Below are 27,847 nucleotides of genomic sequence, written 5' to 3' on the forward strand. Positions count from 1 at the left end.
CTCAAAGTAAAACATTTCAGATGATAAAGACACATAAAACTGTTCCAGAATCAATGACATATCAAAGAGTCCCGAAAATGGTGCTTCTTCAAACTACTGAAGTCATCAACTTTAGAAAAGCATTTCTTGGAATAAGAGTCTGATGGGGACCTTGAGCTCTCTTTCAGGCTCAGGATTAGAAACTCCAATGGTTTGTGTGTAAGTGGTATCAATCAGTCTATCTAAACTCAGTCAGACTATCTATTGTCTATTTTACTCAATGAAACAGGAAGAAAAGAGCAGATGGAGGAATACAGAAAGAGCAGACAACGTCTGTTTGGCAAAGAGAAGATTTCTCAAACAGAGAAATATAAGGACTTCAGTAAAATTGAAATGTGCATACAGGAGAGTTCATGGGATAGTTGTCATTGGGCATCAAACACACTGCCCTGCAGATGCTCTGTAACAGACTGGTGATATCCCAGTAGAACTGCCTCTTGGCATTTTTTTTTGTTAGAGAACTGTGACTCAAATCAACAAAAGTCTTGAGGTCTATAGGAAAGCAACAGTCCTTTGGTTGTGTTTCCATTTATAAGAAATGCAAGAGTCATCAATTACTTAACCAGAGATAAGTGTTCAAAGAATGAGCATCTACCACTAATCCCTATCAAATGGAAGTAGTTCATTCTTGGAGTCTATCACAAAGAGAGCTTTGTAAAGATCGGTGAAACTGAACTGCTGTGTTCCTCTTCCAAACACAGGCTGAGGGATTTAAAATTGGAAGGACCATCTAGTTCTTTGGTTTTCAGACAAAAACCTGAGACCTCAGGAGGCTAGACAATGTCCAAGGTCATGTAGATAGCAAAAGGCAATGATGGGGTTAGTCTCATATCCTCTGACTCTTAAATGAATGGTCTTTTCCTCAGAAGCATATGACAACATGTACCACAGGTCATCAGCAAAAATGGTTGCTATCAGAATGAATAGGCAACAAGTAGAAATGTTTCCTGTCCACTGTTAAATGGGTCAAGTAGAATATGTAGCACATCACAGGGAACCTTTGGATCTATTTCTCTTAAACCTTAAATTGCTTCTTGGTATGTCTCACTTTATTCAGTCAGTATGTTCTGGAAATGTTACAATTAAATTGAATTTTTATGATTGATCATCTTATTATAAATGTCTTAGGAGAACTTACTATTATTTGAAAGAGCACTAGACTTGGAATCGAAAGATCTGAGTTCATAATCTGTCACTTAGTGAGCAACCTTGGACAAGTCACTTAAGTCAACTTCAGTTTCCTCATTTATAAAATGAGGGTATTTCATTACTTAGTTTTTTAAAATTCCTTAATATAAACTCTATGGTCCTTAAAGAATCTAGACATAAGTCTCTTTGTGAATTGAAAAATCCTGTTATAATTTGAATTGCCAGTCCCTCATTTGTCTATTTTTAAAGTTCTGATTTAGATAAATCTATTTTTTACAAAGAAACACCTATACCATAATAACTTGGGAGTTAGATTCACTGTCATTGCTTACCATGAGATTTTCAGACACTAGACTATGTTTCTGGGAAGTCATAGCACTGCAGAGTACCGTATAAAAGGACTGATTTGGGAATAGGAGGACCTAGGTTCAAATTTTGCCTCTGACATTTACCATATTGGGTAACTTACATCATATTCTTGGACCACTACAAAATAAAGGATTTATAACAGATGGCATCTGTAATTATTTAAGCTCTCAATCTAAGATCTCTATACCAAAGCAATTGGTCAATCAGTCAGGATTAAAAAAAAGTAGGGGAAGGGGTGGAGGGCATTTCTATAGATATACACACCTGAAACCAAAAACAAAACTATTGCTTGAATATAATGTTCATTTTTCAACCAGATGTGTTGATGCTATTCATATGTTGCTCAAAATAGCTGCTCACTTTAATTGATTTAAAAGAAAAATCAAATTGTGTTGGGGCAGAATGAATATTTGCAAATTTATGTCACTATTTAGTATCAAGGAGATGAAAAACTGCATTCCTCCCTTTTCACTCATTTCCTCTACATAATGCAGTGTGAGGCTGCATGTTTCCTTAGTGGCCCTAAAGAGTAAGTAGTACATTTACTGCCCCAGCTATTTTAAGTCCTTGGAAAATCTGGCTCATTGTTTTTAAAAACTTATAGCTTGGAAATTTTCTAAAAATTCTCATTGGTTGAACCTTTTTAATTACTAAATTAAGAATACAAATATAGGAGGGCACTTGATGTGACCCAACAGCCTAGTGTCAAGTCCATCTGAGATGTTACAGAAGACTCAAATAGCTTCTTGGAATTAAAGAGACCTCCTAATTTTGATGGATATTTATGTAGGCAAAACATCTTTTTCTGATTGGCCCAACAATTTACTAACAAGTCCATCCATCATCTTTAGCTAAACAAAATTGCTACTTTCATTCATTTACTCAACAAGAATGTAGTAAGCATTTACTCTCTGACAGGTATTACAAGTGAAAAAGTTACAGTTTTGAGAAGGTGACATTCTAATGGAGCCATACTAGCCTCTATTACTGTGAAACTGCCAGGACTCCTTCCTGGACTAAGGTCATGTAGACCTGAGTTTTGTTCCTGGTCTAATCTGTTCTGTTCATCCAGTTCTCTATGTGGATTACTATTGGTCCCTTTTGTAGCCATCTGGGAGGTGGGGGAAGGGAGGATATCACAGCCCAGGCTGGGATGAAGCATCCTATTTTCAAATTTGGTGTTTTCTTAACCCTTTCCAGAACTCTACTTACTACAGTCATTTCAGTTCATGACTGTAGGATGTTTTCTGAAAAAAGAAAGTGCCTCTTCAGCACTGTTAATGTTTGATTTCATACTCTGCCCTGTAGTGGGGTGGGGTAAGGTACAAGGCACTTTTTACTTGAAGTACTCTCAAAAGGCTGACAACCCTATCTTCATTTTTACTGACTTTCCCTAAAGTCATCAGTACCTTAAAAAGTTATGCATATTTTAAAAGCAGTGAGATTAGTGTTCAAAGCTTCATGTTTTTCTCATTTTCATTGAATTGAGTAGTGCCATAGAAAAATGTCAATATGGTTCTACCAGTGATGGGTAGACACAAGTGTGATAGCCTAGATTCCAATCACATTGCCTCTGAATCATAGTTAGCAAGTAGAAATATAGCTTCTTGGATCCAAAAGGGACTTCTGAGACCACTTAGTCTAATCTCTTTATTTTTCAAATAAAGAAACTGAGGCTTATGGAGGCTAAATGATTGTATAAGATAATGTAGGAAGTAGGATTTGAAACCAGGTCTTCTGACTTTAGAACTAGTGTTCTTTCTACTAGACCACAATGCCTCCTAGGATTTTGCTATAAGTCATGGATTCATTGTTGTTTGTCCTTCCTTCTTGAAGAGTACCATGACGGGGCAGCTAGATGGTGTAGCAGATAGAACACCAGCCCTGGAGTCAGGAGCAACTGAGTTCAATTCCAGTCTCAGACACTTAATAATTACCTAGCTGTGTGGCCTTGGGCAAGCCACGTTAACCCCATTGCCTAGCAAAAACCTGAAAAAAAAGAGTACCATGACATCAGGAAGATGATGACATGACAGACAAGTGAATTGAATTTAAGTGAGGGAGGACTGTGCAAAGCCACCAGCCTCACTTTCTCCTTCAGAGCTATCTAGAACCAGTGGAAAGATATGAGATTTGCCTTGGTCGAAGGAGATCCCACATAAATATTTTCCACATTGACCCCCAAAACACAAAAAAAACCCATCAAAAATATGACTCAAGCATTCTCAGTTTTTAAAACTGTCAGATTATAGTGCTCATATCAGAATATAACAATGTTCAATATGAATAATTATATTTAATATGAATGTTATATTAGAGTATGAGTTTGACTGGAAAACATCATGAAATTATCATAAAATTATCAAAACATGTTAATACAACCTAATATCACCTTCTGGTAATATTAAACAACAGTAGGAATTCAGAGATCCAAAAAGTATCAAAGTAATAATAATAATAATAATAATACATTTATATAGCAATATAAATTTATTTATAGAAAAGTGCTTTAAATATATTATCTCATTTGATCCATATACAACCCTAGATGCTATCATTGGCATCCTCATTTTTTACAGGTGAAGGAGGTAAGGCAGAAACAGATTTAAATGACTTGTCCAGGGATTATACAGCTAGTAAGCATCTGAAAAAAAATTGAACTTAGGTTTTCTTCACACCAAATTCAGCACACTACCTCCTGTACCATAGATTCTCTATGTTATTCTCTTTATTATTGTCATCTGTATCCAAAGGAGAGTTATACAAATATACTTTAAACTATAGCATGAATAAAATGTGAAGTTTCATATAAATCACATTTTTCTAATCAAATCTTATTTTAGATGTATTAAGAAAAGTGAAATTTTAAAGGAATTTTTCTGTGTTCAGTTTTCTACAGTGAATAATCACACCACAATTTTTCTCCTAATAGGAAGCATGGCATAGTGGATAAAGAGCCAACATCTTACGTAGTAGGAGAAAGAGGGAATTTTCAAGTAAGTATACTTGTTGTCAGTGGTGAGTACAGTTTCCTCTGGAAATTCATCAGACTTGGTAATTAATGATATTTTCTCCCATAACTGGATGGGAAGAGAAACAATATGGTATAGTGGATAGAGGATTAATGTTGGAGTCAAGATTGATAAATACTAGCTTTGTGAACCTGGGTAAATTGTTTATTTTCTCAATTTTTCAGGCAACTCTTCAAAATTATAAATTGCAGAGAGAGTGAATTGATAAGGGAATTTTCCTCATCAGGAGATCTCTAAATGAATGAAATTGTGAATCTAGACCAAAATAAAAATTAGACATATAAATTCAGATTCTCTAAACAAGGTTAGCAAAAAGCTAGAAATATCTGCATTGTCAGTGACAATGCAGTGATGGCAAGGGAAGAATCAATTGACTTAAATTTTTTAATTTAATTTAATTTTTCATTAATATTTATATACAAGGAAGGGAAATGACATACTAATAACAACCTTCATATAATAATCAACAAAACTGTCAGCTCAGCATAAAAATATGAGAAACTGAATGGAACTATGAAAATAGGACTGAATTGAAAGCAAGAGACCTGATTTTAGGTCAATTTAATTTAATTCTATTCAATAAGCATTTTTTAAGAACCTATTAGATAGAAAGCATACTCTATTGGGAACTGGAGATAAAAAGTCACAAAACAAATAATCTACTATGCTTGAGGCTCTGATAATAACTAGCTATGTAACTTTCCTCAATTTCCTCATCTGTGATTAATAATACTTGGTAGACACCTATAGAACAGATATGAGGACAGTGTTCTGTAAGGAACTACTTCTAGTTATATGAATTTAGGATAATCTCAAAATAATGTCAAATAGAAATAATGCACCTCTGGGATTGATCTTTGCTATTTCACATATAATGTAAACAAGGTTTGCCATATTCCATGGGAACCAGGGCATGAAAAGCATAATCTCTATCAAACCTTTCAAGTCACTGACAGGATAGGACAGGGAATGATTGGTATTCAAACTTCTTCACAGCTTCCACTTCTGCCCTTTTCCCATGCATTGAAGGAAGAGAGACTGTTTTTGAACTGAAGAATAGCCCTTGCAATAATAAATATCTTTAACCCACAGCTGCCCTCTTCCTTACTTACCCCAACCATATGCCACCTCTTGCTATTCTCTTTGTGAATCATAAACTGCCCTTTTTTTCACCACAGTGATTCATACCCCAGAGCTGTGATCTGATGAGCTGTCCCACTCTAGTGAATGTAACTACTACATCCAGGCTGGAAAATGAGCATCACCTGTGTGTGACTTCTTTGTTTTCCAGTCCTTATCTCACCCACTTCACGCCTTTCTCCACTCCCTGGCCATGAGAGCCCCAGTCTCTGTCCTAGGACATGGTTACCAGGGACTTTCTTCCACCAGCCAGGGAGCTCCCTTCTCCCTCTGACCCCATGCCCGCCAGGTTGAGCGGCAGAGGCCAAAATCACAACTCACATTTTTGCCAGTGCATGCTCTGCAGCAGGATGTCACCTCTTCTCTTTGAAGCAGGCAGTTTGGCTTCTTTTATGTTGTCCTGGGTTGTTCTCTCCTACCACCAGTGCCACGGCTTGCTCAGAGGATGTTTCCTCCAGCTTTTTAAAAGCCCTGAGCTCCCTCTGCGTGGGGGATGGTGTCATCACATCCTCCCAACCACAAGACTTGTGTATTTCCCTTTGGTGTATGGCGCTCCCCTCCCCACTTCAAGATCCCTCCTAGGTCACCAAACTGACCAACCTTAGCCAATGAGCCTCTAGCTGGATCAGAACATCAGAAAAGACGCTAGAATGAAGGGAGGAAGAAGGTAATGGATTATAAAAACTGGTGTGCACACCCAATTTGGTTTCAAATGTCATACCTCATTATACCAATGATGAGCCTAGAGGACCCTCTATAAGGGTTTGGGTGGGTTTCGTATTGAGTATTAAACACTCAACAAGACTGAAGTGTCATTGTATCTCAAACTCCTTCTGGCCTTCTGCTTAGGAGAAATTCTAATCCCTGGGGGTTACCCCCAACTCAACAGGAGGAAACACCTGTAAACACTTCAAGCTTCACTAAACAACCTTCTCAATTCTTTTTAAACTGTCCTTCTGTTCTATCCATTTTAAAACATAACAAGTCCACCAAAAAAAGATGGTGGCTTCCTGAGTTATAAAATGAGATGGTTGGACTAGGTCATCTCTTAGGTCTCTTCTCAGAGAGAGTGTGCTGTGGTGTAGTGTAAGACAGATGGGATAGTGGAAAGAGTGCTAGAAACACTGGGAACAAAGAACCTGGGTTTCAATAGGTATAACCTTAGGTAAAGCCTCTTCAATTACTGTGACTTTATTTTTCATTATCTACAGAATGAGGGGATGAGACTAGGTGATCTCTGAAGTGTCTTCCAGCTCTAGAGCCTATAATTCTTAGTTTAGAGCTTCATATGAGTCCAGGGTCTTCCTTATCCAAAAGAAGGAAGAAAAGGAAGGATTCTGGTCTAATTCATTTTTCAAGGGTGACTCAGCATGCTATGCCATAAGGGATAAGGGAGTCAGAACACCTGAGCTCAAAATCTGAATTATAGGATACATTTACCTGTTTCACCTTTTCTAGGTCTCAGATTCTTTCACTGTAAAATGAATTCATTGGGTCAACTGGTTTTTAAGGTCTTTCACTAGAAAGCTATCAACAAAGCCCTGCATCTCTTGAAATTTTTGCCTTAAGCTGGATAAGGTGGGGGTTAGTCCTTGACAGACCTGGGCCCCTGATCTGGAAACACCTTAGCCTTTCAGACTCCTGCACTAGCTCCCAGAACCCCTGATGCTTACTTGTATAATGACTCACCAATGGGGTTATTAGTCTAGATTCAGGACTATGGAGTTAACCTAGGAGGTTCTAAAGAACTTTCCCCATCACCCAGGAACTATTATCAGTTGGGTTTGTGGGTCTACTCTGATGGACTGAGGGCCTGAAGGCAGGATGTTAGAGAAGTGTCTCTACAGTATAGGTGGCTCACTCCAAGAACAGGAGAGTCTTAGTGACTTTTCTGAACAATGAGGTTCAGGATTCAGAGAGGTTCCATGTTATCAATAACTTGTTTCTCTATTACATAGTATGTGGATAATATCATTCAGTTTTTTGATTACACAAACAAACTCCCACTGGAAACTGTGGTACATAGGCCATTTCTGAATTTAGTAACAAAATGCCTGGGTTTGGGCTCCAACTCTGTTACTTATCTGTTTGACTTTGAACAGATCATTTAATCTCTTTGGGCCTTTTTTATCTCATCTATAATATAGATATAATAATACTCATGGCACAATATATAGAGAGCTAGCCTAGAAACCAACCATCTCTAGTTGTCCTGATCTGTATCTGGACCACTGGACTCAGATGTCTCTGGAGGAGAAAGTAAGGCTGGTGACTTAGTACAGCTCCCTCTCACTCAAATCCAATGAGGGCTTGTCATGGTATCAGCTCCCTGATGTCAAAGTCTTCCTTGAGAACAAAGGATAAACAACAACAACAACAACAACAATAATAATACTATATTACCTCAAAGAGTTATTAGGAGAGACAGATGAAATAATGTATGTAAAGTATCTTTGTGATTCATAAATTAAGGGTCTTTCAAAGTCGAAGATGTCAAAAACATTTTACATATGAGGTAACAAGGTCACATGGGGAGTTAAAAGCTAAAAAGCATGATAGTCCATGAGATTTTGAAGGCCGTGTAGTTCAAGCCCTTTTATTTTAGGGGGAGGTTAAGTGACTTTCCCAAGGTTACCCAGGAAATAAGTAGGAGGGCCAGAAATTGAAACTGGGTCTTTGGCCCATCACATTCAATGTTCTTTCCATGACAGCATTATCATCATCAATATTAATATTTTGACTGGTGGGACTAGAATTTACATTCCCTGAGGCATCTGAGTAAATTATGGGGACAGGGACTGATAGTGCAGGAGGGCCAGAAGGCAAGACCTGATATAGCAGAAACAAAAGAAATAACAGAAAACAGGTCCACAAACATGCCCAGTTATAAACTCTGGCACCTCTACCAAACACATAATGTGGGAAACAGATTCTAAGTCAGGGTTTCCAGAAAAGATACCAGATATCTTTGACCACATGTAGACAAGTATTTTTGGAAATGAGAACTGACCACAAAGGTAAGTAAATATTTGCCATGAAGATACTTCTGTGCTTCAGAAGCCAAGTCCCAGCTTCAAGGCATTGATTCAAACCAACCAGGCAGGTCAAGGCACATGCAAGACACCAAAATATCTGGATCTCACTGGAAAATAACCATAGAAATGTTTCACAAGTGTACTCCTAATTTAAGGAATCCTAATGAACTTAATATTAGAATTCTTTGATTTGCCAGAAGGTTTCCATAGCAGGAGTCCCTGATAACATTCCTTATAAGCTTAGTTGATTTTATTCAGTTTGTAAAAATTCAGAATTTTTCAGCAGTAAAGTAAATCACATCTAAAGTCAAATGCTAGATGTCAGACAGATTGGAAGTCCATAAAGTTTGCTGGACTTTTCACTTTTCTTCTGGCTATTTGTTACTCATCCAGAGGGAGAATAATGCAGATTAGGTATATAAATACATGTTTATGTTCTCTGTAAGTATAATAGTCCTTGGAAGCTTTTTCAGGGGTCACAAATCAGAAAAATCAGTTATAAAAAAAAGACTGATATCTAGTCACACTTCTGCCAATTTCTAATTTTATGTCCTTGCCCAAGGAAGTCACTTTATCCCTCAGTGTTTCCATTTCCCTATCTGTAAAATGGAAACAAAGTACTAGATTTGAACCCTGGATTGGCTCTGTAGTTTTGCCTCTTACTATCTGAGTGACATTGGAAAAAAAATCACTTCCATTCTCTAGCCCTTGATTTACTCATCTGTAAAATGAGAGTAGACAAGTTGCTCTCCAAGGTCCCCTTCTGCTCTGAATCTATGCTCCTGGGTTCCTTCTTATACTACTCATATATGAGGTTACTTTGAAGAAAGCACTTTGGGGGGGCAGAGTCAAGATGGTGGCATGAAGGCAGCATTTCCCAAGAACTCCATCCCCCCCAAACCCCCCCAAAACAAAGGATGGCTCTAGCCAAAATTTAGAAGGGGCAGAACCCACACAAAGACTGATACATTTCCCCAGTCCAAGATAACTTAGAAGTTCCATGGCAAAGGTATGTTTCACCAGGACCAGGGGTTGGAAAAAAAAGTGGCACAGCCCAGCCCAGCCCAGCCCAGAGATCACCAGTAGCAGCTTGAAGGGGTGGTAAGAGAACTCTGCTGCACCACAATGAGTGTGGAGTGCAGAGCACCAGTCACAGAACCTGATGTGAGAATCTGAAGAAAGCAGCCTGCACCCCCAGAGACAGTATGGGAAGTCTGCAGAGATTTCTCTGCTCTCCCTGGGGGTAGGACCCTGCTGTTTGCCTATACTCACATATTGCAGTATGGGCTTCCATACTAAATAATCAAGCTGAAACTCTCCTTATAGCCCCAGGGCAGAGGGCAGTGCTGTAGTCATCTACATATCAAAGCAGAGGCTAGAGAACATAAGACATTGGGGAAATAAAGGTCCCAGTGGGGTGTCCCCCCCAAAAAAAAACCCCAAATCTTTTGAAGTGCTGTAAATTAGTCTTGGGCTGAGGAAATGAATAAACAACAGAAAAAGAAGAATCTGACCATAGAGAATTACTTTAGTCCCATGGAAGATCAAAACACATACTCAGATGACAACAAAATTGAAACTTCCATATCCAAAACCTCCAAGAGAAATAGAAAATGGGCTCAGACTATGGATGAGCTCAAAAAAGACTTTGAAAAGCAATTAAGGGAGGTGGAGGAAAAATTGGGAGGAGAAATGAGAGTGATGCAGAAAGATCATGGAAACCAAATCAAAAGCTTGGTGAAAGATATACAAAAAAATCCTGAAGAAAATATGTTAAAAACCAGTTTAGGCCTAATGGAAAAAGCAAAACAAAAGGCAAATGAGGAGAAGAATGCCTTAAAAAACAGATTTGTCCAGCTGGAAAAGGAGATTAAAAAGCTCCCTGAAGAAAATAACTCCTTCAAATGCAAAATGGAACTAAAGGGAAGATGATGACTTTGTAAGAAAGCAGGAAGAAATAAAACTCTTCCAAAAAAGCCAAAAATTAGAAGAAAATGTGAAATATCTCATTGGAAAAACAACTAACCTCAAAAACAGATCCAGAACAAATAATTTAAAAATTATTGGGCTATCTGAAAGCCACAAGCAGGAGATGAGCCTAGATTTCATTTTTCAAGAAACAATACAGCAAAATTGCCCTGAGATCCTAGAAGCTGAAGGTAAAATAGAAATCGAGAGAATTCACTGGTCACCCCTTGAAAGAGATCCCAAAAGAAAAACTTCCAAGAATATTATAGCCAAAATCCAAAACTCCAAAATCAAAGAGGAAATTCTAAAAGCTGCCAGAAACAAACAATTCAACTACTGAGGCTCCATAGTCAGGATTACACAGGATCTGGCAGCATGTACATTAAGGGTTTATAGGGATTGGAATATGATATTCCGGAAGGCAAAAGATCTTGATTTACAACGGAGAATTAACTATCCAGCAAAACTAAACATTCTCTTTCGGGGGAAAAGATGGAATTTCAGTGAAACAAGGGTCTTTCAAACTTTCCTACTGAGATGACCAGAGCTGAACAGAAAGTTTGATCTCCAAGTACAGGACTCTGTTGAACCACAGAGGGAGTGGAAGAGAGGAACCAACTATGAGGAACTTGATGATGTTGAACTGTTTGTATTCCTGCATGGGAAGAAGATATTGATTATTCATATGAACTTTCTCATTTATAAGAGCTGTTTGAAGCACCATATATAGACAGGACATAGGAAGGAGCAGAATATAATGGTATGATGTGGTAAAGGGATGGAGTCAATGGACGATGGGGGGAAAGTACTGAGAGGAAGGAAAAGGAGAGGATGAAGTAGAAGCTAAGAAATTTCACATAAGAGTCAAGAAAAAGCTTTTTCAAGTGAGTGGAAAGGGGGAAGACAAGGGGGAATGAGTGAACCTTCATTCTCATCAGAAATGGCTCAGAGAGGAAATAATACACACACTTAATAGGGTGAGGAAATCTATCTTGCCCTGGAGAAGGATGGGAGGAAAGGGATGGGACAGGAGGAATGGGGGAAGGGAAGGGGGAATAGGTGATAGAAGAGAGGAAAGATCAAGGGAGAGGGTACTCAGCTTCAACACACTTTTGGACAGGGCCAGGATGAAAGGAAAGAGAGAATAGAATAAATGAGAGTGGGGAGAAATAGAATGGAAGTACAGCTAGTAATAGAAACTGTGGGAAAACTATTGAAACAACTTCTCTGGTGGACTTATGATAAAGAAAGCAACTCACCCCAGAGACAGAGCCATTAAAATCTGAACACAGACTGAAGTACAATTTCTCTCTCTCTCTCTCTCTCTCTCTCTCTCTCTCTCTCTCTCTCTCTCTCTCTCTCTTTCTCAACTTTTTAGGTGGGGGAGGGGGTTTATGTTTACTCTTATAACATTCAATGTACATCAAAGTATGGCATGGAAACAATGTAGAGACTATCAGACAGCCTTCTGTGGTGGGGAAAGGAAGGGAGGAGGGGGGGGAAATTGTAGAATTCAGAGCCTTGCAAAAAAATGATGGGTACATATTATTATTGTATATATAATTGGAAAACAAATAAAATGTTAAAATGGGGGAAAAGAAAAAAGAAAATATTATTTACATAAAACAAAAAAATAAAAAATAAAAAGCACTTTATACAGCTTTTAAGATGTTTATGTATCCAATGATCAAAGTTAGCCTTGTCCCCAGCACATCTAGACAAAACACTCTGTTGGGCTCTCAGTTTCCTCATCTGTAAAATGAAGAGAGTCAATTAGACTATACCCTAAGGTCCCATCTATATCTAACATTCTATGGATCTTTTTGATATGAGCAGATGATCTTTCATTTCTCCTTTTCATACTGAAGCCAATGAGGCAAGTTATTCTTTCTCCCTACAAGGCAATAGCATATTGCAATCTCCTTCTGAATGAGGTATTTGTGGAGGAGAAGAATTACCTTGCATTTTTCTGTTTAAAGCAGAAATGTGAAATAGTTCCCCTTTCAGGCTTCATCACTTCCCAGTGTCTATCACAGGGGATCTTGTCATCCACACATAATAGATTCTCAAGATCTGTTTGTTGAATGGAATTGAAACAGATTTGGGATGGGAAGCCTGCCACCATAAGCTGCTTGCCTCTGGTTCCTTGTCAACACCTGCAAGCACTGCTAACAGCTGCATGGCAAGTTACTTATCAAGAAGTTGACTTAATGGTTGGGATTTAAAACTTTATCATCCACTAAGTAATTAGACATTATGACCATGGAACAATTAAGAGGAAGCAGAATTAGCAACATTCAAACAGAGCCTACAAGATCTGTGCCCAAACCAGGGTCTAGCAGCCAAACTGTTATCTCTTTGTTATAACTGTAGCCAAGCTTTATGTGGCAGATTTTGCAGTTCTACATCCATGCCTGGGAGCCTTAGACCCACAATTTACTCATTTTGTTGGTATTCTAGAATAAATTAGCACCTCTTAATCAGGAAGCTCTGACCTGGGACAGATGTCTTCTTACACTCACACTACTTAGTAGCAGTCCCTCCAAGATTGGCAGCTGGCAAATGTCACTATTCCCAATTCACAGATAGGGAAACTGGGATCCCAAGTCCTACAGCTGTATTAAGCCATCCAGAAAGAGTCAGAAAAAGTAACTATTTTGTGTTTGTTGCTTGTGTTGCCTGCAAAGCACTGAAAAAATAATAGCCTCTTCAAAAAAGAAGACAGTCTATGTACCCAAGATGCTCCATACTCATACTGTTTTGTGGGTAAATGGTGTTTTCATTCCATTTGTCTTTACAAGTTCTCCTTACTTCTCCCCACCCCTACTCCCACCTATCTAGAACAAATCAAAAGTGGTACCTTCTAAAGATGGCTTTCCACAACAGAAAGCAATACAAGTATGCTAAACAATTGAAAAGTAACTTTTACTTTACTCTAAACTCTTCCATACCCATTGCTTTGAACTATTCCTTCCATCACCCTAAAAAATTCTAATGCAATGAATTTCTGTTCTTCTGGTAAAATGAAGCATTGTCAGGTCACATACACATGATCTCCCACAACCCTTGGACAGGATTCATCATCATTAACCCCACTTTTAAAACCTCATTTACCCTCTCTGAAAATGCCCAGATGGGTCAGTGGTCAGTAGTCATGGTATTCCCACAAGCTGGAGAGAGTTCTAGATACACAGGTAAAGGATTCATGTGCCTCATCCTAACATTCAATTTTTCTTTGCCTGAAGCTGAAGTTTCCCAGAAGAATGTAACTTCTTGAGGAAAAGGAATGCTTCCATTCCATATTTTTATACTTGAATTTTCAGTATCAAGCACAAAGCATTGCATATATGTGGTAGATCCTACATAATAAATACTTTCTGGAAAAATATCTGAATTGAATGAAATTATCCCAGTCAAAATGGACTTCCCTTATGGGAACATACTCACTAGGGATATGTATAAATCCTGTCTATCTCTGACAAGTATATTTCTCTTTCTTCTGGGCTACTATACTTTCTGCCCAACTCAGGAGTAAAAAGAAAGGAAGTTAGCTGAATGGTTGAAATGATTTGCCGTTGGTCAACCTCCCAAGGGAGCAACAAAGAACCAGTTCCTCTTTCTGAAAGACCAAGCTCTCCATAGGGACAGTATTTTTCACTTGGTATAAATACTGCATGCCCAAATACCATGGAAACAGAGGAACAGACTTATAATAAAAACAAGTCATTTTTTTGTACATTTGAGTTTTCTCCAAAAAGGACAAAAATCGTAACATGTCAAGACAAATATCAATCATGCCATTCTCTCTGGAGTTCAGCCTAGCTGTTAAGCAATTTCTGTCACAGAATTGCAGCCTTAACAGGTGTCCAGCTTCTTCTAAACTATCAACTTTCCAGATACTAAGAGGAAACATAGGAGAATTAAGGGATAATGCTAATAGCAATAACAAACAACTGATATTTATATAGGAAGTTCAGAATGCTTTATATATATATATATATATATATATTAACTTATTTGATTATCACAATTAAGAGATAATTACTACTACTTATTTTCAATTTACAGATAAGGAAACTGAGTCACAAAGAAGTGAAGTGATTCACCTAGCATCACATAGTTAGTAAATAGCCAAGGTAAGATTGGGACACATCTTACTTCCTCTTGAAACTGATGCTCTGCCCACTTCACCAAGCTGCCTTTGTGGAATGAAATGATGATGATAATGATGCCTTGATAATGCAAATGATGAATATGTAATGGTGATGAAAACAGCTACTTAAAAAAATGAGACTCACATAATGATTGATTTAGAGTTGGAAGAGATCCCAATGTTCATTTTATAGATTATATAGGGTTTAGAAAGGTTATTAACTTGCCCATGGTTATTTAGATAGAAAAAAGCAGAATCAAAATTTAGATCCAAGTCTTTTGCCCCTAAATACAATACTCTTTCCCCTGAACCACAAATTCCTATATCCTATCAATCCAAAAATACACTTTTGCTATTAAGGCACATCAACCAATTTTACGAAGAAGCAGTTTGGCAAAGGAGGCTTTGTGGAAGCCACAGAAATGCTATAACAGTGAGACTGCTGCAAAAAGACAACTAATTCTAGCCTCAGGAGGCTCCATGGATCCCATCAGTCAATCAATCAATCAAATTTTTTTTTCCAGTAGTTCCTGAATTCACAAGCTCCTCTGAAGCAGGAAACATAAGCCTACTTTTTTATAGATAGGGAAAAAAGAGGCATAAACAATTTTCTCTCTCTCTCTCACCCACATATATATATATACATATATATATATATATGCATATATACACATATACATATATATACATATATATGTGTGTGTATATATATATATGTATATATATATATATGGTGTCTATTATGCGTCAGGGTAGTGTAATGGAACAGAGCACTGGGTTTGGAATCAGGAAGACTCATTTTCATGAGTTCAAATCCACTCTCAGACACGTCCTAGCTGTGTGATCCTGAGCAAGTCACTTAACCCTTAATCTCAATCTCAGCTGTAAAAGGAGCTGGAGAAGGCAAAACCACTCTAGTATCTCTGCCAAGAAAACTCCAAATGGGATCATGAAGAGTCAGATATGACTAAAATGACTGAACAATAACCATGTGCCAGACACTGTATTAAGCACTTTATAAATATCTTCTCTGATCACCAAGGCAAACAAATGTTAAGTGATTGATCATCTAAGATCTTTATCCAAGATAGTAATTATCTGAGGCCACACTGGAGTCCGTTGTTCCTGACTATAGGCCTGGCTCTAATCACTTGAATCACCTAGGGCATAGAAATGGAAAGTGTTGTGTTGTTGGGTTTTTTCCCAGAAGTACCACATCTAGTTGATTGATATCTTAACTCACAGCATCAGAAGTAAACTCTCTTAACTGACTTAGACTTCTGTATAACCTCTAGCCATATCCAATAGGACATAAAATAAATTGCGCTCTCTCTCTCTCTCTCTCTCTCTCTCTCTCTCTCTCTCTCTCTCTCGTTTTAAAATTTCAAAACTAGGCCAAGGGCTTTCAGTGCTACCTGAAAAAGCAGATAGGAGATAATTAATAGGGGATAATTAATTTACTTTATACTTGGATCATTTGATGGATCTATATTTTCTTTGGTAAAGCTGGGGAATAAACTTTCATGTTAATGTCTTTTTAAAACATCAAGAAACAATCAAACAAAATCAAAGAATAAAAAAACAGAAGAAAATGTGAGATATCTCATTTGAAAAACAATTGATCTAGAAAATAAATCCAAGAGAGATAATTTAAGAATTATTGAACTATCTGAAAGTTATGATCAAAAATAGAGCCTGAATATCATTTTTAAAGAAATTATCTAGGAAAACTGCTTATTCTTGAATCAGAGGATAAAATAGAAATTGAAATAATCCACTGTTATTGCCTGAAAGTGATCCCAAAATGAAAATTCCAAAGAATATTATAGCCAAAATCTGGAGCTCCCTGGTCAAGAAAAAAACATTTCAAGCAATCAGAAAGAAACACTTCAAATATCATGGAGCTATAGTCAAGATCACACAAGATTCAGTCATTTCTCCATTAAAGAGTTGGAAGCCTTGGAATATGATATTCTGGAAGGCAAAAGAGCTGGGATTACAATCAAGAATCACCTACCCAGAAAAACTGAGTAAAATCCTTCAAGGGAAAAAATGGACATTCAATAAAAAAGAGGACTTTCAGTAATGAAAAGATCAGAGTTGAACAGAAAATTTGACTATAAAATACAAGATGCAAAAGAAGCATTAAAAAGGTAAACAGGAAAGGCAAATCAAAAGGAATTCAAAAAGAAAATGATATTTTGCACTTTCTTATTATTAGGGAGTTAGAAGGAGCATACACAAGCAGAAAGAAGAGGTATGAGTTAAATGTGATATTATGATTATCTAAAAGAAATAAAATAAGGATAATACTAGGAAAAGGGGAAAGGAAGAAGTGGAAAGGAATATAACCATCTGACATAAAAGAGACCTAAAAGAGATTTTATAGTGGAGGAGAAAATGGGAAGGGGAGCACATGTACCTTACTCTCATTGGCATTGGCTCAAAGATGGAATAATATACACACTTAGTTGCATCTGAAATCTATCTTGCCATTCAGGAAAGTGGGAAGGAAAGGAGATAAAATAAGGGGGCAATGTGGAGAACTAATAGAGGGAGGGAAGATTGGGAGAGGTTAAAGTCAGAGGTGAAACACTTTTGGGAATGAACAGAATAAAAGGAGAGAGATGGACAGAAAGAGAGAGAGAAACAATAAGACAGAGTCAGAGAGACAGAAAAGAGAGAGAAAGAGAGAGAGTAGGATAAACAGAAGGAAAATAGAATGGAGGGAAATACATAGTTGGTAATTTGTGCTGTGAAAAAAAATTCTTTGATAAAGACTTCATTTCTCAACCATACAGAAAACTGAGTCAAATTTATAGAAATAAGACTCAATTCTTAATTGATAAATGATCAAAGGATATGAACAGTCAGTTTTCAGTCAAAGCAATCAAAGTTATCTATAGTCTTATAAAAAAGATACTCTAGATAATTATTGGTGAGAGAAATACAAATTAAAATAACTCTAAGCTACTACCTCATACCTGTCATATTGGCTAATATGACAGAAAAGGAAAATGACAAATGTTGAAGGAAATATGAGAAAGTTAAAACACTATTGTACTACTGGGGAATTGTATATTGATTCAACCATTCTGGAGAGCAATCTGGAACTATGCCCAAAGGTCAATAAAACCATGCCTACCTTTTTATCAAACAATACCACAAACTAGGTCTATATCCCAGATGGATTTTTTAAAGGGAAATTTTAAAATGTGTACAAAAATATTTATAGCACCTCTTTTAGTTGTGGCAAATAATTGGAAATTGAGGGGATGCTTCATCAATTGGGGAATGACTGAACATGTTATATATAATTATGATGGAATAGTATTGTGCTTTAAGAAATGATGAGCAGAGGGGCGGCTAGGTGGCGCAGTGGATAAAGCACCGGCCCTGGAGTCAGGAGTACCTGGGTTGAAATCCAGGCTCATACACTCACACACCTAGCTGTGTGGCCTTGGGCAAGCCACTCAACCCCATTTGCCTTGCAAAATCCTAAAAAAAAAAAAAAAAAAATGATGAGCAGGATGCTCTCAGAAAACCGTGGACAGACTTACATGAACTGATAAAAACCAAGAGAACATAACAGCAATATTATATGATAATCTACTATGAATGACTTAGCTGTTCATCACAATACAATGATCTAAGATGATTCTGCAGGATTCTTCTCTTCAGAGAAAGAACTGATAGGGCCTAAATGTGGATCAAACATATTTTTCCTTTACTTTCTTTAGTTTGAGGGACTTTTTTGGCCTGTGTTTTCTTTCACAAATTGATTTACATGGAAATGTGTTTTGCATGACTAAGCATTTATAACCTATGTCAAATTCCTTCCCTTTTCAAAGGAGGGGAGAAAGGAAAGGAGGGAGAGAATTTGGAACTAAAATTTGAAGAATGTTAAAAAAGTTTTCACAAGTATTTGGGGAAAAATAAAATATTAAATAAGATTTTTTAAAGCTCACCAAAAAGTCCTAATAAAAAGCAGAGTTTGGCCAAAGATATATGAAAATCTTGCCTTTTCCATTCAGACTTTGCTTTCAGTCTAGGTCCTACTAGTCTCTGTATATACATATATATATATGTATATACAGAGACTAGTAGATTATATAACTATACATATTGGACAAAGCTGCAAGAAAAATTAGGGATCATCTGTTCCAACTCTCTCTTTTTTTTTTTTTTTTTTTTTTACAGATGAGGAAAATTTGGCTCAAAGAAACTAGTTAATGAAGGTCTCAGGTGTCTAGGCTGCCAGACCAGTAGAACTTTTTGTCTACTACATGAACTCTCCAGAGATGTATGTACTTCCATGGAAGAATAAGACTTGCCTGTCCTCAGTTCCCTTACTACTGGATTCTGCCTGAAAAGACTGATATGGATCCTCAAAACTTCCAGAAGAACATGCCTTTGGGATAGATCTCAGCCTACATCAGAGGTGAATTTTGCTCTAAATCTGAGACAAAGAGAGGTCTTTGTTGTTCCAATGATCTACTATTGAAATAGATTAAGCATCTACTCTTTGCCTAGTACTCGTGTTGGATATTTTCCTTTTGGAATTACTTCATTCAACTTAGAAACAAAAATTATAGTTTCTTATCTGAGTACATATTTTATCCCCCAGAGAAATAGAACTCATTGAGAATAGGGACTATTTCATTTTTGGTTTTGTATGACAAGGACTTAATAAATGTTTGTGAATTGAATTCTTGTACAAAAGAGGGATGGAAAATTGTTCCTTCCCCAAAGGAGTTTACAATCTAATTAGAAAAACAAGACAAATACAGTTATATGACTGTCAGTGAAGAAAATCACAAATAGTGAAGTGCTAGTCTGTGTGATACAGGTAAATGGTGTAAAATACACAAATAGTTATTTGTTCAGTGAGAACAATAAGTTTAAAATGAGTAGGAAAAAGAGGGTTACCAATATCTATCTTCCATAGCAATGTGGTCTATAGTATAAGCTATCCTCAAGCAGTTCAGAAGACACATATGTTCTCTCACTGGGTACTTGAGGCCTTGGAGACAAAGAAGTAAGCAAGCTGTTCAGTTTATAAGAGGACCTCATAAGCCATATGTGATTTGTCTGTATTATCAGAATCTAGATAGCCATATGTCCATAACTGTCAGGACTAGGATATCATTTGATATTGAGTTAAAGGTCAGCAGAAGAGTAAATTACAGACATTCTGATATATTCTTAGGTTCATACATATCAAAGACTCTGGGTTACATCATTGTTGGTTTTAAAATATAGTTCCAGATCATACCAGGAAATAACCAGAGGTATATTAAAACACCAGAGTTTTCAATCTACTGTAAATTTAGCTTGAATTTTAGACCTTTCTGAGGGTTCATTCTTTATTTGGGAAAATTCATTCATTTACTCATTCATTCAACAAACATTTTTTTTTCTAAATACCTGTGGTTTACAAAGGACTGCACTAGAAACTTGGAGAGGTACAAAGTTTAGATACAACTTTCATGGAACTTATAGTCAAATAGGATTATATAACTCAGAGACAGCTAATATACATATTGCATGATAAAGTATTAAAAACAGATCAAAATATTTAAGGAACATCAAAATTTACAATGGGAATCCTGAAAGTTGTGTGAAAGAATGGTAGCACTTGGATTGGCTTTAAAAGTTGGATAGGAATCCAACAAGTGAAAAGGGAAAAAGAAGAATTTACAAGTATAGGGATTAACATAACCAAAGAAATGGAAATATGAAAGGATAGGGCATATTTAGGAGGCCTAGAGATGGTGTGATGGATATCAGAAAGACTCATCTTCATACTCAGACACTTCTAGCTGTATGACCTTGGACAAATCACTTAAACCCGTTTGCCTCAATTTCCTCATCTGTAAAATGAGCTGAAGAAAGTACAAATCACTCCAGAATATTTGCCAAGAAAAACTCATATGGGTTCAATCAAGATTGAAACAATTTAAAAACAATAATAAATACTTTAGCGATAATTGAAATGTTTGAATGAATCTGGTATCACTGGTTTGGAAATTCCTACCATCTAAAGAAGCTGATCACAACATGCATACCACAACATGTTGACCACAACATGCATACTTTCCCATTCTGTGCAATTCCTGTGCAGGTCTTCCCAAAAGTTTGCTATTATGGATCCACCTAATTAGTTAATAGTCTTCCTCACTATCTTCGGAAATTCTGAAGCTACCAATGAAGCACTTAAATAATCTGCCATTCCTCATCTGTGCCACTCCTAACATATATTTCTGATGTCCGCTTTTATTCTTGAAAGTTCTTCCCTAAATATGTGTCCCATTGCTCAAACCTACTGTGTTCCTTTCTGTTATCCTTTGTAGGATAGTCATTTTCAATTCTTCAGAGACTGTTTTTATAGGATTCCTAAATGTATTTCCACATTTTCTGCCCTACCTACAACCAGCCATCCCCACCCTTTCTTCTGGTAAGGGATTTCATGCAGATGAAAGTCAATGAGGTGGGAAGCTTAGGGTTAGCTTTGAGCCTTGCAACTGAAGGTCAGGTTGGAGGCATGGCAATAAAAGAAATAAAGTAGAAGTTATACCTAAGACAAAAAGGAAGAGTTGGTCTAATATTGGGAATTGGTCTAATATTTGAGTTGATCTAATAAAGGGAAATTTCTCATTGATGATTGGAGAGAATTACAATGCCCAAGAAAACTAGAGAAAGTCAGAGATCAAATGGGTGAGAGCCTAGCTTGAACCCCTTTCCAGGGATTCTCAGAATATTGTACCATCAGTGAGCAGCTTGAAAGCTTCAGGCAATGCCCTTTCTGCAGGTGCCAGTGAGTCACAGGTTCATTGGAGTCCATCATGACTTCCTGCCTGGACAAATATATTGCCCCAATCTCCTAGGGCAGGCAGCCCAAAAGAGACTCCTAGGCAATACACTATTCTATTGTTCTTCCTCCTTGCTAAGGTTCTGGCTTCATCTCTTCGATCTCAGTCAGTCTCAGGTTGGGTACATTCTCTCAGGACTTTGCAAATAGCATCAAGTTCCCTGAATTTAAGGTCAGAGGTCTTCTGATAACACCTGTTCTGCTATCTGAATCATCCTTTTATTGGACTGCTGGGAACCACTATAGATGAGACTGGTGACAGCAGCAGATGCCAGCAGGGAAGTATGGGCTGCCCCAAAGGCATCTTACCATAGGGGATCTAATTTTCTTTTTCTTTTTTTCTAAATTCAAACCTAGTGAAAGGTAAGTGAAGCTTTAAGCCAGGAAAGTGAAGCCTTTGCAAAACTGTAGCACCACAACCCAAAGGAATGCAATTAAGATTTATTTCTTTTTGTTTTTTTGTTTTGTTTTATCTCCACTTGCTTTTTTGGTAAAGATTGAGAATGGGTAGCCCATGGAGGGTCATTTGCTCTAGATCCAGCTTCTTTTTGAAGCTAGACACACAGTGAGAGAAAGTCAGAAGGAGGCCTAGAGTTCTTTTCTGAAAATAGTACATTTCTGTGCCTGAGTTCCTCAAAATCACCAACTCCTCATAGTTTTCCACATCTGTTCTAGTCCAGAGTGGTGGCAGCTGATGATTAGTAGCAGACAGTTCAAGATGATTCATAGTTAACTCTCCCCAACAGAGCCATGAGGACAGACAATGGGGAAGCCCTTTGAAAGATAGAGTTTCTGGGGAGGCTAGGTGGTGCAGTGGATAAAGCACTGGCCCCGGAGTCAGGAGTACCTGGGTTCAAATCCAGTCCCAGACACTTAATAATTGCCTAGGTGTGTGGCCTTGGTCAAGCTACTTAACCCCATTTGCCTTGCAAAAAACCCTAAAAATAAAAAGATAGAGTTTCTGAAGATGAAGCTTAAAAATAGTCTCCTCCAGAAATTATATCTTTCTCCTTTTCTCACAGAAGTGGGAGACTATAGGAGAGGAACAAGGCATACACTCAGACTCATTTAATGTGTTGGTTTTGTTGAACTTACTCAATTATTTTATTTTCTGTTAAAAGACATAGTTTGCTTGTTAGGGGTGCAAGAGAGATATGTTTGAAAATGAAGATACTATTAAAACAAAAGATCAGCAAAAATGTAGCACAAAAGACTTCCATCATGATACTTCCTTCCTTCCTTCCTTAGATGGACCAATCATCTCACCTAGGTGGTTACTTCCCTCATGCACCTATACCATGATTCCTCCATGCTTTCCCATACTGTGTAATTCTTGTTAATATCCTTCTATTTTTCTGACAGAAGAACCATCCAACACAATGAAGCCCTTTCTATGATTTTTGTCATCTCTTGGGACTGTTAATGTAGTCCTTGGGTTGCTTATCTTTCATCTTATTGAATAACTGCATCACCTTCTTTTGTCCTTGATGAGATATTCTACACTACATGAACTGCATGACAACTTAAACATCCATAAAGTCCTGTTCCAATATTTCATTAGGATGCAGTGGTGGCCCTGGATTTTGCAAGTTTATATCAATAGGGAACATGTGCTGCTAAGACCTACCAAGCTGAAATGTCTCTAGCTCTGAACTCTATTAAAAGACTGTGTCTGTGGTCCAAAGGCCAGTCTAGTTAAGGCCTCATCACCATGGGGTGGGCCACCTTCTTTTGGTCATGGCTACTTACTCAAGATCTCTAATTTAAAACTGTCTTGAAGTACACTGTTCCCTTACAGCCTAGAGCATCTCTGTTCCTGGCAGAGAAAGATCTAATTTGAGAGGTTATCTACAACCCTCCTCTTTCTACCAGGACCTCTTTCTAATCCCTCCTCCATGGCTTTGCTCTCTCCCTCCTTCCACTTTCTTCCACCTCCTCACCAGAAAGGTCTACCTGTTCTCTACTCCCTCTGGCTCATTCCCCTCACAGATATGATAGATAATTAAGCAATAATTAAAATGGGAAACTGCTTTTTTTGTTCTCAAACTCAACTTCCTTATCCCACAGCCAAAAAAATGAATGAGTTTCTCTGTTATTTGTGAAGCAAATACTGTTAACATTTTTTTGAAAATCAAAGTCCATAGCTGTAAGATCTATATGCAATTACCTTTGCCCTTAATATGCCCTAGTTCTAAATCATCATGCCCTTTGCCCTAATCTAAGTCTGCCTTCAAATCCGAACTAGTAGGGTAAGTTATTTTACAAAAAAGAGACAAGATAAAGCTTTTGCAGTGGAGTGGAAGGGAGGAAGATGAGGAGGAGTGAGGGAGTCTTACTTTCATAGGAATTGGGAAGAACATACATACTCAATTGGGTCTAGAAATCTACCTTACTCTAGAGGAAAATAGGAAAGGAAAGGGGTGAGAGAAAGGTGAGGAGAGAAAGATGATAGAAGGGAGAGAAGATCATGGGATGAGGCAGTCAGATGCGAAACACAGGGTGAAAGGAGAAAGAGAATAGAATAAAAGGAGGTGGGGGAATAGGATGGAAGGGAATACTGTTAATAATAGTAACTGTGTGAAAAATATTGAAACAAGTTTCTCTGAAAAAGATCTCATTTTTCAAACATAAAGAATTGAGTCAAATTTTTAAAAAATAAGAACCATTCCCCAATTGTTAAATGATAAAAAAAATGAACAGTTTTTCAGATGAGGTTATCAATGTTATCCATTTAAAACATTTAAAAATATATTTACCCACTATTTACAGAAGAAATACCAGTTGGAACAATTCTGAGGTACTACTTTATACCTATTGGATTGGTTAATAAGACAGAAGGAGAAAACGACAAATGTTAGACGGGATGCAGGGAAATTGAGACATTGACGCACTGTTGGAGGAGTTGTGAAATGATTCAACAATTCTGTAGCATTTTGGCACTAAACCCAAAGGGTATAAAACCATGTCTACCTAGTAGTGCCACTATTAGGTCTATATTTCATCAAAGATGAAATACAGGAAGGAAAAACCTATATGAATAGGTATATTTATAGCAGCTCTTTTTCTGATGGCAAGTAACTGGACATTGAGGGAATACCCAGTGGTTGAGGAATGGTTGAATAAGTTGTGGTATGTGATTGAGATGAAATGCTCTTCTGTTATGGGAAAGGATGAAAAGGATGCCCTTAGCAAAAAACTTACACAAGTAAATACAATGGGAATATAAAGTAATAATAATATTGCAGGATGATGAACTGTGAATGACTTATCTTCTCTCAGCAATACTGTGTCACAAGAGAACTCTGAAGGATTTATGATAAAGAATAGCAGCTATCCCAGAGATAGAGTTGATGGTGACTGAATAAAGATTGAAAGATATTTTTTCATTTTATTTTTCTTGAAGTTTCTCTTTCTTTTGGGAATGGGGTTATGTGTACTTTTACAATATGACTATTATGGTAATGATTTTCATGACTATACATTTTTAACTTATACCAAGTAACTTGTTTTCTCAATGAGGGTGAGTGGTGTGGAAAGAAGGGAGAGAATCTGGAACTCAAGGTTTTGGAAGTTAATGTTGAAACTTGTTTTTGCATGTAATTGGGAGAAAAAAAATAAAATAATTTTTTTAAAAAACCAACACATAACACCCCATTATTCTCCAGGAAACCTTCTAAATACTTTGGACATAGGGAATTTCAACTACCTCTTCACTTATACTCAGGGTCTGTCCTGTTTATTTTGGTTCTTAATCATATGCTTCCTTGAATTCTCATTAACTTTTTGTGTATCACACATTATCTCCCTAAACAAATCACAAACTCCTTGAGAACAGAGGACCAGTCTTATTTTTCTTTGTATTCTTCATGCCAATGAGCAAAGAATGATTCATAAATAACAGAAACTCAATAAATATTTGCTGATCATTGAATGAATCACTCATTCTCACCAACAATGTCAAGCACTGAGTACATCTAATATATATACATATATATATGTGTATATATATATGTATATATATATATATATATATCTTCAAAGTACAACTCTATTTTAAAGTGAAAAATCGTTGGATTCAAATTCAAAGGATCCAAATGAATCACAGAGGCCCAGATGAATTACACCCCAGGGGACTGAAAGAACCAACACATTTCTGAGTCACCAAGATAAAGAAAGAACAGGAGAGGAGCCACCAGAGTGGGAGAGGTCAAATGTTGTCCTAAAGTAAAGAAAATAGAGTTTGCAAGCTACAAGCCAATAAGCTTGACTTTTGTTCCTAAGAAAATTCTAGACTAGATCATCAAAGAGATGGTTGGTGAACATCTGGAAAAGAGGCTGTGATAATAAAGAACAATATGACTTCATCAAGAACAAGTCACATTAGATCAACCTAATTTCCTTTCATGACTAGATTTGTAAACTGGTAAATCAGGGGTCTGCTGCAGATTTAGTTTATTTAAATTTTAAGTGAGCATCTGATACACTATTTCATTCTATTCTGCAGAGTGGATTAGATGACAATACAATTAAATAGATTTGAAGCAGTTTGAATAGCTAGACTCAGAATAATCATTAATTAAGCTCTAAGGATCTGGGCTTATACATATGCAGTTCAACAGTTTTATCATAACTTTGAATAAAAATATAGATGTAATGTTCAACAAATTTGCAGATATCATAAAGCAGGAAAGTAGGGCATCAAGATTTCTATAGACTATAGTACTAGACTGAATCAAATAAGATAAAATTCAATAGACATAAAAGTCAAATCTTATGCATGCATTAAAAAAGATCAGCCCCATAAATATAAGATTCAGGAAGCATATTTGGATAGCAGCTTGCACAAAATAGATCTTAGGGTATTAGTGAACAGCAAACTCATTATGAGTTAACCATGTGATATAACAAAACAAAAACAAACAAAAACACTTAAAAAATTTGGTCTACATTATATAGAGGCAGCTAGTGGTCAATGGATAGAATGCTAGTTCTGGAGTCAAGAAGACCTGATTCAAATCTGGTCTCAGATACTTACAAGGTAGATGATCCTGGGTAAATTACTAGCTTCTGTTTGCCTCAGTGCACTAAAGAAGGAAATGACAAAGCACTCCAGCATCTTTGCAAAGACAGTATGGTTCACAAAGTCACAAAGAGTCAGATACAACTAAACAACTGAATAAGAAAAATATGTCTTCCAGCAATAAGAAGGCCATAGTTCCATTCTATTCTTCTGTATTCAGACTATATTTAGAAAACTTTGGTCAGTTCTTGGCACTGCATTTTAGAAAGGTCAATAATAATATGAAGAATGTCCAGGAAGGGTGACCATGATGACGATGAAACACTGTGACACTGTGCCATAAAATCAGAGAAATGGGAGTTATTTATCTTGGAGAAGAGAAAATTCAGGAGAAAATATGATGATTTTTAAAGTCATTCGAAATGCTATAAAAAGAAAAGGAATTATGTTCACTCTGTGTGGACCCAAAAAGCATAACTAGGAGATATAACTGACAAAAACTGCAAAGAGGAAAATTTAATCTTCTTAACAATGAGAGTGCCCATAAACAGAATGGGTCACATACATTGCCTAGCAGATAGATAACTCTTAATAAATGCTTGTTGCTTGCTCTCTAGCTTGCTAGGAACACTTTAGTGAATAATGGGTTTTCCTTTATTGGGAATTTGGAAGCAAGGCTAGATAAGCACTGGTTGGTATAATGGTAAGATTCCTTTTATGGAGTGGCCTGAACTACCTAGACACTGAAATCTCTTCAACTTTAGAATGAATTCTGAGATGATTTTTTTGTTTATATCACTAAAATCTTAGCTCTGAAGCTTCATATAGGCACAGAAGTAACACCAGGTTCTCAAAATCTATGTAAGGGGTACACAAGTTTTAGCCAGTCCTATCTAACTGAAAGTACAAACTGAGTACCACGTGGTTGGTTGAAAATCAGTCTGTCTGTTCAGTTTCAAGATAATGAAATTTTTAGCTACAATAATCCTTGCAGATTATTTATTGATAGAGGGAATGCAAACAATTTAAATGAAAGAGTGTCTATACCCACAAAAGTGTAGATCTACGAAG

The 27,847-nt window shown here is 36.9% G+C and overlaps 1 protein-coding gene across 1 annotated transcript in view; it reads right to left on the reverse strand.

Moving 5' to 3' along the window:
- Nucleotides 1-6,538, reverse strand: part of POU2AF1 (POU class 2 homeobox associating factor 1) — a 34,032-nt gene extending 27,494 nt beyond the window's left edge. The window contains exon 1 of the mRNA XM_074216646.1: nucleotides 6,051-6,538. Within this exon, the coding sequence (XP_074072747.1) occupies nucleotides 6,051-6,066 (16 nt within the window). The 5' untranslated portion in view covers nucleotides 6,067-6,538. The remainder of the gene's footprint in view (nucleotides 1-6,050) is intronic.
- Between the last annotated feature and the right edge of the window lie 21,309 nt (nucleotides 6,539-27,847).

Source organism: Macrotis lagotis, chromosome 1 (assembly GCF_037893015.1).
Source record: "Macrotis lagotis isolate mMagLag1 chromosome 1, bilby.v1.9.chrom.fasta, whole genome shotgun sequence".
NCBI lineage: Eukaryota > Metazoa > Chordata > Mammalia > Peramelemorphia > Peramelidae > Macrotis > Macrotis lagotis.